At 43.1% G+C, this 19,287-nt stretch overlaps 1 protein-coding gene across 4 annotated transcripts in view; it reads right to left on the bottom strand.

The window, feature by feature from the left end:
- The window catches only part of UBXN2B (UBX domain protein 2B), a 31,515-nt gene extending 18,177 nt beyond the window's left edge, over nucleotides 1-13,338 (bottom strand). The window contains exons 1-6 of one of the 4 annotated variants that reach the window (XM_054018038.1): nucleotides 13,112-13,338; nucleotides 10,943-11,046; nucleotides 8,381-8,452; nucleotides 5,592-5,754; nucleotides 5,154-5,240; nucleotides 1,287-1,396 (exon numbers count right to left, since the gene is read on the bottom strand). In XM_054018038.1, the coding sequence (XP_053874013.1) occupies nucleotides 1,287-1,396; nucleotides 5,154-5,240; nucleotides 5,592-5,754; nucleotides 8,381-8,452; nucleotides 10,943-11,046; nucleotides 13,112-13,225 (650 nt within the window). In that variant the 5' untranslated portion in view covers nucleotides 13,226-13,338. The remainder of the gene's footprint in view (nucleotides 1-1,286; nucleotides 1,397-5,153; nucleotides 5,241-5,591; nucleotides 5,755-8,380; nucleotides 8,453-10,942; nucleotides 11,047-13,111) is intronic. The other 3 variants (XM_054018036.1, XM_054018037.1, XM_054018039.1) reach the window with 3 other exon arrangements.
- Nucleotides 13,339-19,287: the final 5,949 nt, after the last annotated feature.

Genomic DNA, 19,287 nt, shown 5'->3' on the forward strand with positions numbered 1-19,287 from the left:
ACAGTAACTTCTCACTTAAAGTCGTCCCGGTTAATGTTGTTTTATTGCTGATTAATTAGGGAACATGCTCGTTTAAAGTTGCACAATGCTCCCTTATAATGTTGTTTGGCAGCTGCTTTATCCACTGCTTGCAGAAAGAGCAGCCCGTTGGAGCGAGCTGGTGAGGGCTTGGAACCAGGGTGGACCGGCAGCTCCCCATCAGCTCCCCGCTCTCCTAAGTTTCCTGTGCGGCAGCTGCCCAGCAGGATATCAATTGCTGGGCAGTTCAGCTGTCCCTCCCCCCACTGTCATGTGCTACTCCTGCCCTATGCTTTGGAGCTGCTCCCGGGAACCTCCTGCTTGCTGTGCAGAGGGGCGTGGGGGAAGAGGGGTGTTAATGTCAGGGTGTCCCCCACTTCCCCCGCTCCTGTACCTTATCTCAGAGCAGGGGGGGCGGGACACCAGGACAGAGGGAGCTTGCTAGCAGCAGCTGCTGTCTCAACTTGCTGATCTAATTAAAAAGAAAATGTACTTAACGTGGGGTCAGAGTACTTAAAGGGGCAATGTGCGTCTTTCTCTCACACACACTGTATGTCTCTGTCTCTCTCTGCCATGCTGTCTCCCCTCCCTCCATTCGTGCTGCCTTGGAGAGTGTGAGGTTACATTAACAACAATGTGTTAACCCTTGAGGGCTCAACTGAGTGCTAGTTCATCATTTAGCAGTAAGGCATTCCCTGGGAAATATCCCACCCCAACCATCATTGCTGTGTACAGTATTAAATTGTTTAAAACTTATACTGTCTGTGTGTGTGTGTGTGTGTGTGTGTGTGTGTGTATATACACACACAAAGTTTTTTATATATATTATTATATATAAATAATATATATATTATTTTTATAATATATTTATTTTATATATATATAAAATAAATATATTATAAAAATATAGTTTTTGTCTCATGAAAAAAAATTTCCCTGGAATCTAACCTCCCCCCGCCCCCATTTACATTAATTCTTATGGGGAAATTGGATTCGCTTAACATCGTTTCACTTAAGGTAGCATTTTTCAGGAACATAACTACGTTAAGCGAGGAGTTACTGTACACTGTCTGTATCTCGGCAGGAACATCAATCAGCCTAATCTTGTTTCTGGTAGAAGGATTATTTAATGTTTCAGTACTCAGTTGCTTTACACTGCAGAAAGGTTATATACTTTTTTAATACTCATCACTGTTTTATTACTATTTCCCTTCTCTCCACCTGACTGCTCTGATATAGTCAGCAAAATAACCACCATTATAACTTACCCTCTTTTAACAGACTCAAGAAACTGAGCATTTGTTGGGTCTGTGTAAGTTCTCAACTCTCCATCATCTAAACTGAAACCATTCCTCCACAGTTTAAGCAAAATTTGAACCTATTGAGCAAAGAAAGTATAATAAAAAACTAAACAAAAAAATTCCTAAGCAATTATCTGCTGATCTTTTTTGTTAGCTTTGTACATATTGGCAAACATTAGAGTACTGAATCTAAAACAAAACACATTTTGTAGCAAAACACAGAAACATAAGATAGAAGGCAAAAGAAATAAAAACGTGTTCGCTTTTGTAGAGAGATTTTGGACTGTCATTTTTAGATTCACCCAAAAAAGTGATATTGACTTCTAGTAACATTTGCACTGTTGCTACAGTTGAAATTACAAACTTAGTGGTACTGAGACCTCCGACAGATTGGCAACCTTGTACTTCACAATAAGCCTTGACTTTTATCAGTGACATAGCTAATAGATAAAATACAAGGTACACAGAAAATATATGCCAACAATAGTGTACTAGGCTTAACAGGTGATGCAACTGCTTTCAAAATAGCGAATACTGTTTTTGTTTAAAATTGACCTAGCACACACAAACTTGTAGATTACTTCTACTATTCTAATCGCTTGTGGAATAAAGCAAGAGTTAAAGTTACTAATTCCCATAACTAGCTTTATCATTGTTATTTTTATTGTAACACCTCAGAGCCCCAAGTCATGGACTAGGACCCCACTGTGATAGACACTGTATAACACAGAACAAAAATACAGACCCTGCCTGCCCCCAAGACCTTACAATCCAAGTGTAAGCTAAGAGACAATAGATGGGTACAGACAGACTGACCGGGGTGTACAAGGAAACAATGAGACATATTGGTCAGCATGGTATGTATGATGTGTATTCTCAGCATACCCAGCAGCCTAACCATTGTCATATTTTCTGTAGGCCTCAGGGCAAAGGAGAATTTTAAAAGAGGGATTCGAAATAGGATAATGAGTTTGTTTTGTGCATGCTTACAGGGAGTTTCTCCAAGGCACAACGGGCAGCATGAGAGAAAGCATGAAAGTACTTGTCTGCAAATGTAACAAGTGGGTGATTGAGACTAGCATCATAGATTTATTGGAGGTAGGAGTCAACCTTTCAATGATAGAGAGATGACAGGTAAGGAGGAGGATAGTCATGAAAGACCTTGAAAGTGCAGACAAATAGTTTATATTTGATACAATAGAGAAGAAGGAAGCCAGTGAAGAGATACAAAGAGAAAGGTTACATAGTCGAAGTGATGAGCTAGGAAAATGATCTTTGCAGAAGCATTCTTGGTGGAAATAAGCAGGGCAAGACTGCATTTGTCAAGGCGAGAGAAAGGAAGTTGCAATAATCAAGATGCGATTACTTAAGCATTTATACAACACTAAACAATTATACAATGCTTTACAAAACATAAAAGGACATTCCTGCCCAGAAGAGGTTGCATTCTAAAACAGATGAGGAAAAAATTCAGGAAAATATCTGGGTGAGAGAGTGTGACTTACTCCCAGGGAAAATTGGTAAGAACATTTCAGGAAATATATGGAAGTCTGGATTTACAAGAAGCAGCAAGAGATTTCTCCCAAGCTTGGGAAAAGCATAAAAGATGAGGCATAGAGTAGGAAAAGGAGAATGAGGGAGCAGCAGAGAGAGATGATTATAGTGCAGAAAAGGAGCATGCAAGAGCATAGGAAGAAAGAAAAGTAGAGATAAGGATAGGGCAAAATTGTGCAGAATCTTAAAGGCAAGAATGAGAAACCCGATGCAGTAAGAAAAGAATCCAGCAAAAGGCTGAAGGGGACAATTATAAAGGCAGAGTAGATGCAGATAAAGATGACTTTAGCAATGGTATTTTGGATAGATGGGAGAGAGGTAGAGGTGAGAATTCCGAAGACCACAGAGGAAGTGGTTGCAGGAAGGAAGATGAATATGACAAAAGCATAGACAAGGGTTTTAACACTGGCTATAGTTGAATTTTGTTTTTTTAGGGCTTGCAAACACAGGACTTGTGCAGAAATCCAGGGTGTGACTGTAGAGCACACTAGCAGGCCATGAGGACTCTGCTACTGTACACTAAAAGTTCTGTGGTGTGCTTTGATTTACTGCTGTTTCATACAACCTGTTTCAAACAACAGTGCATCAAAGCACACTACAGAACTGTTGGTATGAAGTAGCAGGATCCAAACAGGGATTTAGTGTGTGCAACAGGCTAGTGTGCTGTTCATTCACACACTTTGTTTATATGTAGACAAGCCCTTAGAAAGGAAGAAGTGACAGAACTTAACACTAGTTATGGTGCGGAAAGAGCAGGAGAAGTCAAAGATAACACCAAGATTACAAATATGGGAGAGTAGTGGAGTTGACAATGGTGTTAAGAAAAGAAAATGAAGATAGATTAGGAGAAAAGTTCAGGGTTGGAGGAAATGAGTTTGAGATGGCAGGAGGACATTCATGTAAGTATATCAAACATAGTGAAGAGGTGGACAGAGGGATGAAGATTAAAGGCAGAGAATTAGACTTGTAAAATAATTTGCATAGAAGTGTTAGCTCCACATGATTTCAGCTATCTTGAGCACAGAGGACAAAGAGGAGATGACCTAGCACAGGACCCTGAAGGGCACCAGAGAGAGAAAGATACTTTAGTGTTAATTTAGTTTTACTGATATTATAGTGTAGTTTTACTCTGAAAAGTGACTATATAAAAATGGCATCATTTTAGTTCACAATTCTATTCCCTGTGTATATTCAGAGTCATGTCTGCTCTCTTTGGTGGCAAAAGTAAGCTTTACTGTTCTTTACTCCTGTTAGTACAGTTGACCAAGCTCAGCTAAGATTCAATTACTGCTGATGTTTTTTCCATCTTGTGCATCAATAAAGTTGTTTATTAAGCTCCTATCAGTCACACCTATCCAAGTCTGCTGAAAACAATGGCAATCAGGAAACAACTCTATTCTATTCAATTTGTCATACTGAGCCCAGCACTTTCACAGGTGTAGGTGAGGGCCCAATTTGGATGTCAGAACATTTATTATTGGTGATGATGCATGATATGGAAAGAACCCTGTTTGACTCTCAGTGTGCAAATAATATGCAAGGCTGACAGGAAAAGACATCTTGCCAACTATAACTTAACACACAAATCACTGAGCTACAACAACACAGAAAACTATGATGCCACTTTTATAAAGAAAGGTTTATAAAGTATAACCATTCTGGTTGTTTTCTCTTCACCCTAAACTGGACTTAAAATTAGTCAAATATAATATTTATTTTCTTCCTACACAATATCAACTTTAGAAGGATCTTATCTAGCTAGTGAGTATTCCAGTAGCTTATTATCAATGACACTCAGTTTTCTATTTCACAGGGAATAAAGACAACACACAAAATTGCAAGTTATGAATTGTTGTGAGATGCTTAATAGGGCTGAATCAACACAACTAATGCCTATAGAGCTTTTAAATATGGTAGGCACCTCCTCACAAAATTAAGCGTTTAATTCAAAAGGAGCACTTTGCAACTCATATTAGAGTCACAGAGCACTCACAGCAATACAACCCTTTCTTTTCACAACACTGGACCCAGTCAGCCAACTTCTTTGCCGAACACCTCTTTCCTCTACCAGAAGAGGCTCTGCACTTCATAATCTATGTATTTTTGTCCATGTAGACCCTTTGGCTTTAGGAAATTATTCTTAAAATGTACATTACATGGCTCTATAGCTATTCATTATAAACAAAACTATTGTTATATAAAAACATTATCTTGACAACTTGGGCTTCAAACATTGCAGGATGTGTAGCACTATTTTCTGCTATTCAACATTTTACTTACATCTTGCCCATTCGGATTTTCTCCATATATATATTCAGAGCGCTTCCGGGATGAGTCACCCAATCTGTATCCACCACCTGAAAATGACTGATAAAATATTTAAAAGAAAGTTAATTACAAAAATTAAACAGCTTGAATAGATACGTGAAACAATTTACAAAGATATTTAATGGGGTGCAAGCATATAAATTAAAATGTGAACAAGCCTGCTTCTTTAGTTAACACAAACACACAATGTTCTAACTGATATGCCTTCTAATTAGCAAATTAGGTAGTTAGAAATTCTAACCATGCTAAGCAGTCAGTGTACTATGAAATGTTAAGATTGAAAATTGAATATTTGCAAGCATTAGTAATATAATTTACAAGACAATAAGCCCTGTAGGCAAAAATAACTAATTCATTTAGTTTTTACTAAACTATCTTTTTTATACTTACTTTAGCTTTACTAAAATCACCTGAGGCTCTTGCGGCTTCATCCAGTGGAACTGCCCCATGTTCTTTCGCCTCTTTGAAAAGTTCACCAACAATTTTACTGGGATTCTTATTAGAAGGCCCAACAATCTGTAGTCCGCTATATTCTGAGTCACCTGAGTAAAATCTTTAAACAATAATGTTCATCAGTGATGATCCTTCTGAAGTAATTGATGGACACCCATTTTTCAATAAAAAAGCTCAGTAAACAAATGGAGCCAAATTCTGGCACAAAACCTCTTCACTTTGATAACAGAAGCATTCCACCCAGTTCTGGTTTTCCCAATACACAAAGAAGCACTACTAAAAGAATTGTTACAGTAGTGGACCTACAAAGGTATAGAGGTTCCTAGAGGTTAGGAACCATGGTCATATGAACACAGTCCCGACATAGCTGTGACTTTACATGCCTTATCTTGTGTGGATTCCAAAGAATAATCTCCACTGGGAGGTTCTGTGCATGAGACTATGGCTGGTCTGATCAAATGCAGATGCATTGGAAAATCAAATGCACAATTAACACTGCCTTTGTAGAATTAACGTACAACTATTTGGGAGAAGAACTAAAAATAGCACCAAAGTGAGATCTTAGGCTTAATGGTCTATTATGGTCTCATTTCTAACAATATTAGTTCTTTTTAACTACAATTAATTTATATTCTGAGGCACTTTAGAGTTTGCAGTAACTTCAGAGAAAACCATTGGATAAAACAAACAGTAGTAAACATCTAGTTTATTTTCAAACTAGACTAATTTCTAGCCATTGCATGAGATCCATTTCATAGAGTGTATTATTTAGTAGTTTTATTATCTGTAATCAGAAGTTATATACATGTCGGAGAGTAAGATTAAGAGACTAGAAGTGCTAGTGGCTAATGTATGTTTAGACACCATGGTGATGGATACTATCCAAATTTAGATAGATAGACATGACATACTGCTAAGCTGTAGCATCTTTGATTTATGTTCTATTTGATTTGATTTTAAACAGCCAAAAAAATGCTGAATGCTTCCGATTCTCCTTGGGTATACTATTTAAGTATAGGAGGCAAGGTGAGTTGATTCAGGATAAAACAAGTCAATCTGCTGCTGCTTACTAGAATAAAACTGATTCTGCTATCTCAACACTGATGTCTATAAACTAAGGGTGATGTGATGAAGCGGAGATGATTGTTCTAACAAGATATTAACTTATTGCTAGCAGTTTAAGGATTAAGTGTTACCTTTTATATTAAATACAAGATTCACACAAATGAAGGTAACAAAGGAACACAAATATCACGGGGTAGCCATGTTAGTCTGTATCCACAAAAACAACGAGGAGTCCGGTGGCACCTTAAAGACTAACAGATTTATTTGGGCATAAGCTTTCATGGGTAAAAAACCCACTTCTTCAGATGCATGGAGTGAAAATTACAGATGCAGGCATTATTATACTGACACATGAAGAGAAGGGAGTTACCTAACAAGTGGAGAACCAGTGTTGACAGGGCCAATCAGGGTGGATGTAGTCCACTCCCAATAATTGATGAGGAGGTGTCAATGTCAGGAGAGGGAAAGTTGCTTTTGTAGTGAGCCAGCCACTCCCAGTCCCTGTTCAAGCCCAAATTAATGGTGTTAAATTTGCAAATGAATTTTAGTTCTGCAGTTTCTTTTTGAAGTCTGTTTTTGAAGTTTTTTTGTTCAAGTATGGCTACTTTTAAATCTATTATAGAATGTCCAGGGAGATGGACGTGTTCTCCTACTGGCTTTTGTATGTTACTATTCCTGATGTCCGATTTGTATCCAACAAAGTTAAGCTGTGAAACAAGAACACAAACACAGAGAAGAGGGGAAAAGATTCATTAGAAAAGATTTGAGTTAGATTATTCTAGAGGAAAATTACTCAATATGCACCCAGGGCTGGATCCAGGTTTTCTGCAGCCCAAAGTGGCGGAAAAAACAAAACAAAACAAAAACAAAAAAACGACGGCACTTCGGCGGCAGCTCAAAGAGAAAGAGGGACTGAGGGACCCACCGTCGAAGACCCGAATGGGCCGCCCCAATAGCGGACAGAGTGCCACCCCTTTGTATTGGCTGTCCCAAGCACCTGCTTCCTTAGCTGGCGCGTGGAGCTGGCCCTGTATGCACCTGTGTAAATCTAACTATGACCCAAAAACCAAAAATGATTTAAATAAAAGGTGCTAGAGTTGCTTACCAAATATAATGGACAGTAATGCTGAGGTAAAAAATAAGCATATTTGGAAGAGCTATAGCACATTTTAATACCTCTATCTCATATTCATTTTAGTCCAGAAATAAAATCTAAGAAATATATAATTATGTTACATATTTTGTAAATATAAATTTGATTTAATTTTAAATTTTATTTTCCTAAATTTGGCCTGAGCATTATGGATTATCAAGAGCAATATTTTACGGGGGCAGAGGTATGTTAAAATAAATATTACATGTAAAACCAAGGAGATTAAGAATGAAAGCTTACAGTTCAGAAAGATTCAGATTATAGTTTGAAAATTGGACAAAGCATTTTATTTTAAATAGGAAAGGCTATCCTCCATACTTCATGTCACCATTTCCCTGTAATGAGTCACACAACAGCCCTTATGTTACCACTTAGAGCAAAGACTAAGATCAACACCATTATGAAGAAAGAAGAAAGGGAAAAAATGTATGAATGAAAAAAAATAAAATCTAGATTAATATTCTATTCATAATTGTTATAGATAAATAAGCTTCTGTTTTTACAGTACCTTTGGTTTTCTTTGTCATCACTCATGCTTCTTTCTGGTCTTCTCAAGCTTCTGAAGGAGTCAATTTTTAGACTGCCAACAAATATTTTAAAAAATTCAGTTTTATTAAAAACATTACTGATATATATCCTGCATAATATATCCACTTTAACAAGCACTTCACACTTATGACTATGTAAAATGGTTAGTTTTTTATATACTTAACAAACAAACAAAAAAAAGAGCGAAAATAAGGACTCTCAAAAGTTCTGACCTGACGGGCTCCAACAGCCATTCAGGCTGTTTATGTATTTTATAAAATAATTCTAAATTGCTGACATACTGTAACAACATATGTTCTTTTGGCCACATAGTTCCAAATATTCACCATGTAGCAAGGAAAGAATGGAGGGCAGCTCATTTAGGGCCATACAGCAATGCCCTTATGCATGCTGAATGACAATTTACTCCACAAGTGGCCTCACTAACATCAGTAGGTAACATTCAATGTGAATAAGGGTTGCAGAATCTGGCCTTTAACCTTCAATTATATTCGAAAACTGGCTTTGTAGTACTTGAACTACAATGGGACCAACCAGCATCATTATTATTTATTTATATTACCAAAGTGCTAGGAGCCCCAGTCATGAACCCGGACCCCATTGTGATAGGTGCAGTACACAGACCAAAAAGACAGTCACTGCTCCCAAAGAGCTTACAAGCAGTAGTTTCCCCTATTCCTTTCTGTTTATTACATGGATTCAAAAATATTCTTAAAGCCAACACTGCAAAGGTTTACAGTAATCATTTAGAATGAATTTAACAGATACTTTGAAATAGGGAATCAGAACCACTGTACTAGCTTCACATCCCTGGGATAGTCCACCACTGGTGCACACTGCCATAGCTCCACTGACTTCAATGGAACTTTGACAATCGATGTAGACCAGTGTTTCTCAAACAGGGGCTGCCGCTCGTGTAGGGAAAGCCCCTGGCAGGCCGGGCTGGTTTGTTTACCTGCCCCATCCACAGGTTCAGCCGATCGCGGCTCCCACTGGCTGGTTCACCGCTGCAGGACAATGGGAGCTGTGGGAAGAGCAGCCAGTACGTCCCTCGGCCCGCGCCGCTTCCAGCGGCGAACCGCGGCCAGTGGGAGCCGCGATCGGCCGGACCTGTGGACGGGGCAGGTAAACAAACCTGCCTGGCCCGCCAGGGGCTTTCTCTGCACAAGCAGCGGCCCCAGTTTGAGAAACACTGATGTAGACTACAATCTAGCCAAATTAGGAATTATTTAACATTGTGTTAAGGGGGCATCTTTTCTTTCCAAAAGAGATTCATCTGAGTCATGGTATATGATTGCCAATAAAGAGCTAGAGATTGCCAATAAAGAGCTAGAGTTTGCCAACATATACCATTCTGAAGTATTCAAGATTCAGTACCAACCTATTCCCTACATGGAATAGGAAGTAACTATAATAACTTTCTGGTATGTATTGGCAAGCAGCTTTTTAATAGTGATATCTGTAGATTGGTGATCTCAACCAGAAACAATTATTATTGTCCCCCAAGTATCCAGCCTTGGGCTGAATTTCATCTTTCCAGAGATCCATGTGCACAAATGGACTGTAGGTTTGTCACCAGTCATGGAGATGTCTGCTGGTATATACCCATTTTAAAAAAAATGAGATTCACATTGACACATCTGTGTGGCTGGGGTCTTTTTAGAAAGACACCCAAGCCTTGTGTTTGGTTTATCATGTCCCAGTCACTTGCCACATATAGATTGGTTTTTTTAAAAAACCAAACATCTTACTGTTCAGTTTTTTTGTATTTCATTAATTTAAACTTGGCACGATTTTTTTAAAATTTATTTGAGAATGCTATAATGAGTCTCCATATATTCTGTTATGTGAACCCTAAGTACTTAAAGCAAATTCTTGTTGGCCACATGCACCTAAACATGCCAGAAAAAAACAGAGAAAAATATATTAAATTCCTCTACCACACAGAGGTTGTCCACCCAAGTTCTTTGTTCCCATGAAGAATCTTAGAGGATATTTGCCAATTCTCCTATGGTAGATGCTGCTGAGGGATAATTTTGGATAGGGCTTAACAGTCATGGATCATAGTCCTCATGTTGACATGAGCACTGTGGTTTCCTGACCCAGAAGAGGCACTTATGCATAGCCTTCCATGTGAATTGCTCCTGATCCTAACAGTTGTTCCCCCCAAAAGAATACAGGTCATACGTCCAAATCTGTGACAGCATAACTACTTCTGCATTTAACTTTAAGCCGTTTGCCAGCATCTAACAGAAACATAAAGTGGTTGGGAACAGTTGCAGAATGAAGACTGCTCGATAAATAAATATATGCTACAAACACTTCCTAAGGAAGCAGAGTATTATAGGGTCCCGCACTTTACTCTTCTGTGTTGTTATAGCTTTTTAAACAAGCATTGGAATATAATACCTCTTTGAGATCAAATTTCTGAATGTTGTGACAAAAGCAGGATTAGTAAACTGAAACAGATATTACAGATGTCAAATAAATTACTAATCCTAATGTACAAAACACTTCTTACCTCTGAACTGGTACTCTTGGGTTACCGACCACTGTAGCTGGTGGTCTGTCAGAATGGGATAACTTGCCTTTAACTTCATCTTCATATAACCCAGCCAAAGCCAACTACATACAATACCAGACTTTTTAGAAAATCTATAAGACTAGAGATATAAACTATACAAAGAACAAGAGAATAAACATTGTATGCATTGTTTTAGAAGCCTAGGTTCCTTATTGATTTAGAAACACGAGTGACATTATTCGGATACTCATAAATATTTGTCTGGATACCTGTACTCTGAAATAAATACACATGTATTTATTTACATATTAAACACAAGTCTGAATTACCTCATTAAGAATGACAAGACTTTTATACAGAAGCATCTGTTCAGAATACATAGAAAGCACTCATATTACTTGTAAAAGGTTAAGACAAAGCTATTCTGTGTTTATGTGAAACAATATGCCACATTACTTTCAATAAGGTTGTTAGAGAACACAACAGTAATAGCTTTTAATTTATATTTTTCAGTTCCTATATAACATATTTACAACCATGACAGAATGTACTAATATTAAGATCCCAATTCAGCAAAGCACTTAAGCATGTGTTTAACACTGACTTCAGCAAGTGCTTAAAGGCTTACACCCAAGCATAATAACGTGTATTAGAAAGGCTTTTCCCAAGGATAGCCCTATATGCTGCCATTTCTCTGGCAGATTCAGCTTTAAGAACAGTATGCGAAGGGATACCAAATATGACATTTTTGGTAGCTTGATTTCTATTGTCTTTAACAATGTTGTACTTAGTTTTTGTAAATATTAAAATTTTTGTCTCAAAAACAGAGTTCTAAAATTTCATTCTGCTTTTCTCTGGAGTGATATTAACATTTCACCACATAGTGCTGCAGGGCTACAATTCTCCTATGGGTTGGCTTACAAACATTCAAATAAAGAGAGCCCTCTGCAAGCCAAACTGTTTTAGAATCACAGTATTTAAGACTGTAATAAGTATTGTGATGAGACGCTCGTTATCCAGGAAAGTAAACTAGTTGAAGAACTGAGGGCTATTAAGAAAATCATACAGAGTAGTGAGATTGCAATAGAACTTTTAAAATACATCCAGTGTCTCAAACTTAATATGCATTCTACAGATTTGTGCTAGTTAAAAAGGGAACTTTTATTTTAGATAAATTTAACACCATGAAAGACCATCTACTCAAAAAGCCTGCTTAACTACAAGTCCGATCTTCAACAGTTTGGAAACCTGAAGATGAATGTAACTACTGTATGCTTCAGTTAAAAATGTTAGTCTCAATAGACTCATAGACTTTATCAACAATAATTAATGTGCAAACCTAATATTAGTAAGTAAAAAGGAAAAATGGTCAGGACTGGTCAGCAATGTATTGGCCTTATGTGTAATTTAAACAAGAACAGTAACACTGCCTAGAGTTTCACATTTCTTTTACTTAAGTAATAGCTAAGGGTAGGTCTACGCTTAGGTATTGTGTAGAGTAGACACAGAATGCCCAATTAGCATGGGTATAAAATAGCAGTGTAGACAATGAGGCATGGTTGAGTACAGCAGAAGGCCCTACATGCCTGAACGCTAGAGTATATACTCCGCACAGCTCTTTACAAGTTTGGGAACCTCTACTCTAGTGTTTGAAAGCCAGGCTCAACAGCACAAGAGGGTTTTTGCATTAAGCAGCTTTATTCGGGCCTTGCAAACAAGAGCTGGCACCTTCATCGGGCCTGGCTATTAAGTCCTGAAAAATAGGGGTCTTGTGAGAGAAGGGGTGTGACACAAAGCCAGCCACCTGCCTCCGCCTGGCGGATCATCCCACACCACGTGGCAGGTTACGGCCCCGCGGGGAGCAGCACGGCGGGGGATGGCCCAGGGGCAGGGTGCCAGGTGTGTGCATGGAAAGGGCAGGCAGCCCCCCGCCAGCGCTCAGCTCCCTGTGCCCCGCTCCGCCGAGAAATACAGCCCGCCGGGCGGCGCCTCTAACCGCACAGCCTGGGCTTGGCCAGGCCAGCCTCCCCCGCCCGATCCAGCCCTCGCCCAGCAGCCCGGAGCACCGCAGCCGCCGGGACGGGACGGGCCGGGACGGCACCTGTCGGGGAGGCGCCGCCGGGCTCTCGTTCATCATTCCCAAGTATCGCCCCGGCCCTTCCGCACCTGTAAGTCCCGGGCCGTGGGTGGCCGGGCATTAGCCCGGGGCCCTTTGTCCCGCCGCGGCCCGCCAACCGCCGCCTCTTCCCGCTGTTCCGCTGCTTCCCCGCCGTCCGCCATCTTCAGCTGCACGGAGGGAGCCGCTCCCCGCGGCCCGGCTCGCTGCGGACCTGCGGCTGGAGGGAAGCGCCGCAGAGCACTTCCGTAGCCAGGCTGCCATGGCAACAGGAGGAGCGGGACTGGACCAGCCTCCTACTCCCTAGCCCCGCCTCCTTCGCTGGACCCGCCCAATGTGAGTATGGGCGCGGGCGCGCCCGCGCCCGAACCGTGTGTGATCGTGCGCGCGCCTGCTCCTGTCTGAGTGTGTGCGTTCACCTCCCCCCCATGTTTGCAGGTCCCCGCCCGCTGCCATGTGTGATTGACCGTCTGCCTGTTGTAGGCATGCAGATGGATAGGTGCTGGAACTAGGGGTGCTGCTGCACCCCCTGGCCTGGAGTGGTTTCCATTATATACAGGGTTTACAGTTTGGTTCAATGGCTCGCTGTAGCCCCACTATACAAATTGTTCCAGCACCCTTGTGCATATGCCCACCTGCCCATGTATGAGCCCTCACTCGTGTGTGTGTGTGTGTGTGTGTGTGTGTGTGTGTGTGTGTGCCCACAGGCACCCATCTATGTGTCTGCCTATTCCTATGTATGTTTCTGCCTGTCCCTATGTGTGTCTGCACGCGTCTGCCCCTGTGTGGGCATGGTGTGCATGGGTGTATGCACCTGCCTGCCCCTGTGTTTATGTATGTATACATCTGTCCACCCGTGGGTGTGCCTGCCCAACCCACGGGTGTGCCTGACTGCCCCGTGGGTGGGTGTGCCTGTGTATTAGGGTTGCCAGGTGTCCAGTTTTTGCCTGGAATGCCTAGTCAAAAGGGGACCCTGGCAGCTCTGGTCAGCACCACTGACTGGGCCGTTAAAAGTACGGTCGGTGGCGCAGTGGGACTAAGGCAGGCTCCCTGCCTGCCCTGGCTCTGCGTGGCTCCCGGAAGCGGCTGGCATTTCCCTGCAGCCCCTACGTAGAGGGGCAATCAGGGAAGCTCCACGCACTGCCCCACCCCCCAGTGCCGTCTCCGCAACTCCCATTGGCCAATGTGGGGTGGCACCTGCTGGCGCAGGCAGCGCACAGAGCCCCCTGGCCCGTCCGCCTAGGAGGAGCCTTCTGGGAGCTGTTCGGAGCTAGGGCAGGCAGGGAGCCATCAGAAGTAATTGCTGCCTAGCTGGAGCCCGCACTCCAAACCCCCTCCAGCTCTCCAACCCCAGGTCGGAACGCCCTTCCACATCCTAACTCCCTCCAAGAGTCTGTACCCCAAGCCCCTCATCCCTGGTCCCACACCAGAGCCTGCATCCCCAACCAGAGCCCTCACTCCCACTCACATCCCAACCCTCTGCCCCAGCCCTGAGTCCCCTCTCACACCCAAACTCTCTCCTGGAACCTGCACCCTGCATCCCCTCCTGCACTTCAACCCCCTACCCCAGCCCTGAGCCCCCTTCTGCACCCCAAACCTCTTGTCTCTGGCCCCATCCCTGAGCCCGCACACCCTCCTGCACCTAACCCCCAGCCTGGAGCCCCCTCCTGAACCCCAAACCCCTAATCTCCAGCCCCACCCCCGAGCCCACACTGCCAGCCGGAGCCTTCACCTCCTTCCGCACTGCAGCTCCCTGCCTCATCCCAGAGCCCCCTCCTGCACCCTGAACCCCTCATTTCTGGCCCCACCCCAGAGCCCACACCCCCAGCTGGAGCCCTCACCCCTCCCCCCCGCATCCCAACCTCCTGCCCCAGCCCCGTGAAAGTGAGTGAGGGTGGGGGAGAGTGAGCGACAGAGTCGGGGGGATGGAGTGGGGGCAGGGACGGGCAGGTTTTGTGTGATTAGAAAGTTGGCAACCCTACTACGTGTATGTGTGCACGCCTGCCTGCCCTTGTGTGTATGTGTCCACCCGTCCACCCCGTGTGTGTGTGCCCACCTATCTGTGTGTTTGTGCACATATGCACACCCACCTGCTCTGTGTGTGTGTGTGGCCCTGTGTGCCTTCCTGCCTGTCCCTGTGATTGTCTGCTTCTACCTGCCCCAGGTGTGAATGTGCGCCTGCCAGTCTGTCTGCCCCTGTGTGGCTGTGGTTGCCTGCACATGTGTAAGGGACAATGTGTGTGTGTGTGTCTGCATGTGTGTATCTGCCTGCCTGCCCTGAGCACAGGCACTGACTTCCGTTTTTGCCAGTGGGTGCTCCTGTCCACTCCCCTCTCCTGTGCAAATGGTGGGTATGGTCTCAGCGGGGAAGAGGCTGAGCGGGGCCGTGGCCTCGGGGGGGTAGGGGGAAGAGGCCAAGTGGGGGTGGGGCCACAGTTCGGGTGCTGGGGACCACAAAAGTTTAATCTGGCCCTGCAGGTGCTGAGCACCACCTAATTTTTTTTCGATGGGTGCTTGAGCCTCAGAGCACCACAAAGTCGGCGCCTATGGCCCTGAGTGTATCTGCATCTGCCTGCCCCTCTGTGTGTATGTGCCTGGCTGTCCCATGTATGTGTGTCTCTGGCTCTTTCAGTCCCCTCCTATCCTAGCCTGTTTGTGCGATGAGTCTCTGTTGCCACAATGTAGTGTGACATGCCAGAATCATCTCTTTATTTGTACTTTAGAGTAATAGCCTAAACTCTGGTATCAAAACAGCAGTGAGAGTATGCAGGCTAGTCAGGGGTAGATTTACACCCCAGCTTGCAGTAAACTAAAAGGTGCTGTAGATAAGCCGTTATAGTAATAATCTGATTTTTAAGATTTTCTAATAATAGTAACAATCCTATTTTTAATGCAGGGTTATTAACTTAAATCTTTGGGCACCCTTATAACATATTGCAGAAAGGCACAGAGACATGATGAGTTCATTATTAGTTAACAGTATTGCCAACCCCACGCATTCAAAAACCATGAGTCAGGCCCCCAAAATAAAAAAGAGTACCTTAAAAATCCTGCAGTTTTAAAAAAATACTGCTGGTTTCCTTTTATTTGCCTTCTGGTGTTTGAGCCTTGGGGTTCTCTGCTACCGTGCGGGTTAGAAACTTACCTTTTAAAAATATGAAATCTGAGATTCTCACATAATCATATGAGTCCAGGACCTGGGGCCTTAAGAAAAAAATCTACGTATTATGGCTCTCACAATAATATTACCAGAGTTGGCAGCACTGTGGGTAGCATGAGTCAGAAACCAAAGTTACAACTAGAAATTTAGAAACCAATGATTATTTCATAATCCCCTCCCTCAGCACCAGGTAATGTCCCACGTGCTTATTTTCTGCAGGACATATTACGTCTCAAGTTGCAGTGAAATCAGAGTTGAATATGCATAGCTAAGCCTCAGTGTGACCGTATATGTAGATAATGTATAGCAAGTAATGTTTCCCCTAAAGCATAGCTCCAATTGCTATATATTGCATGCATTTCTGCCGGTTGTAGTGAATCATCCAGTACAGTGGACAATTTCTCACTTTGGCACAATGTATCAATTGGCCCCTTACTGCTTTGCTATGTTGAATTGTCACTGCTGAATATAGCAAGGTGGATTGTCTCAATCACTCAGGATAGGAAGCTTTGAGAAATGTCACCTTAGCACATTATAGGAATAAAGCAGCAGAATGGTAGTGTTTGTAGTTTACAAGAATAAAATTAAAAAATAAACTGTAGAAAGTGGGTCAGAAAATGAAGGAAGGATAAAGGAAAAGAAACCTTAACTTGAATTCCTAACAAATATTGGTATTCATTCATGGACTGCACACCTACTGTAAAATATCAACATCACCAGCTAAACTGCTAAAAATAAATAAAATAGAAATAGAAATCAACCAACACCAATTGGCTACATAGTTGAGGACCTTATTTGAGTATGCCAAGGATGAAAATGTACTCACGTGCTTCATTTACCTTTCCTTTGGCTGATTAGTAAAATGCAGTTGTTGCCTAAAAGAAAATGCCATCTTCCTAGAGTGACATAGTCTGAATTAGGAGAGGGAAACCAAATTATAATTGCTCTAAAATCCAAATGAATTTATGAAGAAATTAAGCTTATTGCAGCCAGATGTCCTATATTTTGAAGTGACTATCTTTCTCCAAACACTGGCACTATTCCTGCTTGCCACTCTTGATTGCCTGCTCTAGGATAAAGCATTTCAAGATATCACCTGAATACAGATTAACATTAATTTTTTTCATTGAGAAAGTATATAAACCCGAACATCTGCAAATGCAAATCAGGCTACCCTAAGATGCCATTTTAATTTGCATAATATTATTGCTGGGATCAATGCTTTTCTGCAAAGCTGTAAATTTAAAATAGTTAATTACTATCTTGCAGCTATCTTTCCTTGATTAAAAGTAATCTTGTATTTTTTTTTATTTCTAAAATGCTTTTTCAATTATCCCAGCTATTCCCCCCGTTTCCCCACCACTCCCCTCCCAAAATTAAAATAAAATATATTAGGGAGGGAAAAGGCCTACATTCAAAGCTAATCACATAGATCCAGTTCAGGTGATACTTCTAGGCATGTATACACTACAACATACAACCACATCTGCAGATCTAGTTTAGGAATGATTGTCCCATTATCTAGTTATAACTGATTCCTGTAGCATAGATACACCTTAACAGAATTCCATAACAACACAAACTTTAGGAAAAGCAAAGGATGGCTGCTTTCTAATCCCTTGGGACATCCTGGCACAAATGAACACTGATTAGGTCTCAGAATAGCAGCAGCGTTAGTCTGTATCCACAAAAAGAACAGGAGTACTTGTGGCACTTTAGAGACTAACACATTTATTTTGTGTTTGTGACTGTAACTGAAAGTTTCTTCAAAGATTGTCAGATTTATAGACCACCAAGAGAGTTCACAGGCTCTCGCTCACAAACACTCCAAGGGTCTGATCTTGCATTCCTTTCAAATCTTTTGGAATCAACAGAAGCGTTGGGTGTACAGAGAATGCATGATCAGCCCCCAGAAAATGTCTGTAGCTTATGCTCAAATAAATTTGTTAGTCTCTAAGGTGCCACAAGTACTCCTGTTCTTTTTTACTGATTAGGTCAGCATTAACTTCTAGGGCTTCCCATCCTACTTAGTGAAAGTCCCTAGCAAAGCATAGTTGGATGAACATCAGAAGGAAGGGAAGACATAGGGAACTAAAAAGCGGGGAGGGGGCACAAACCTAGGGTTACCATTCGTCCGGATTCCCCTGGACATGTCTGGCTTTTCTAAGTTAAAAATAGCGTCCGGGGGGAATTTGTAAATGTCCGGACTTCCCCCCAATGCAGAGTGCGTGCGGCTGACAGGGCAGCTGGCCAGGTGGTGCCACTTGCACTGGGCTCCGGCAGCCAGAGAGAGCCCCTCCTCCACTTCCCCCCTCATCTCACCTGCAGCTGAGATCACTCCCCTCCTCTCTCTCCCTCCCTCCCCCTCCCTGCATTCACAGCCAGCCCGCCACTCGCAATGGGCCTCCGACATTCTGGAGCTCCTCCACCTGCCCAGCGTGCCGCTCCGCAGCACTCTGCGAGGGCGGGAACCAGGCTATGCGCTCCGTGGGGGAGCGCAGCAGCGTGTCGGGTTGCACGTGGAGCCCGACACGCTGTTCTGAGCGGCACGGCAAGGGGGCCAGGGGGTTGGAGAAGGGGCAGGGAGGTTCTGAAGGGGGCAGTCAAGAGACAGGGAGCAGGGGGAGGGTTAGATGGGTCAGGAGTTCGGGGGGGGCTGTCTGGGGGTTGGGGGTGTAAGGTTTTGGGCAGTCAGGGGACAGGTAGGGGGTAGGGTACTAGGGGGCAGTTAGGGTGGGGGGGTCTCAGGAGGGGGCAGTTAGGGGACAAGGAACAGGGAGGCTTAGGTAGGGGGTGGGGTTCTGTAGGGCAGTTAGGAGCAGGGGTCTCAGGAGGGGGCAGTCAGGGGACAGGGAGCAGAGTGGTTCAGATGGGTCGGGAGTTCTGGGGGGGGGCTGTCAGGGGGTGGGGAGTGGATAAGGGTTGGGGCAGTCAGGGGACAGGTAGGGGGTAGGGTCCTAGGGGGCCAGCTAGGATGGGGGGAGGGTCTCAGAAGGGGGCAGTCAGGGGACAGGTAGAGGATAGGGTTCTAGGGGGCCAGTTAGGATGGGGGGGAAGATCTCAGGA

The sequence above is a fragment of the Malaclemys terrapin genome, chromosome 2, assembly GCF_027887155.1.
Source record: "Malaclemys terrapin pileata isolate rMalTer1 chromosome 2, rMalTer1.hap1, whole genome shotgun sequence".
In the NCBI taxonomy this organism is placed as follows: domain Eukaryota; kingdom Metazoa; phylum Chordata; order Testudines; family Emydidae; genus Malaclemys; species Malaclemys terrapin.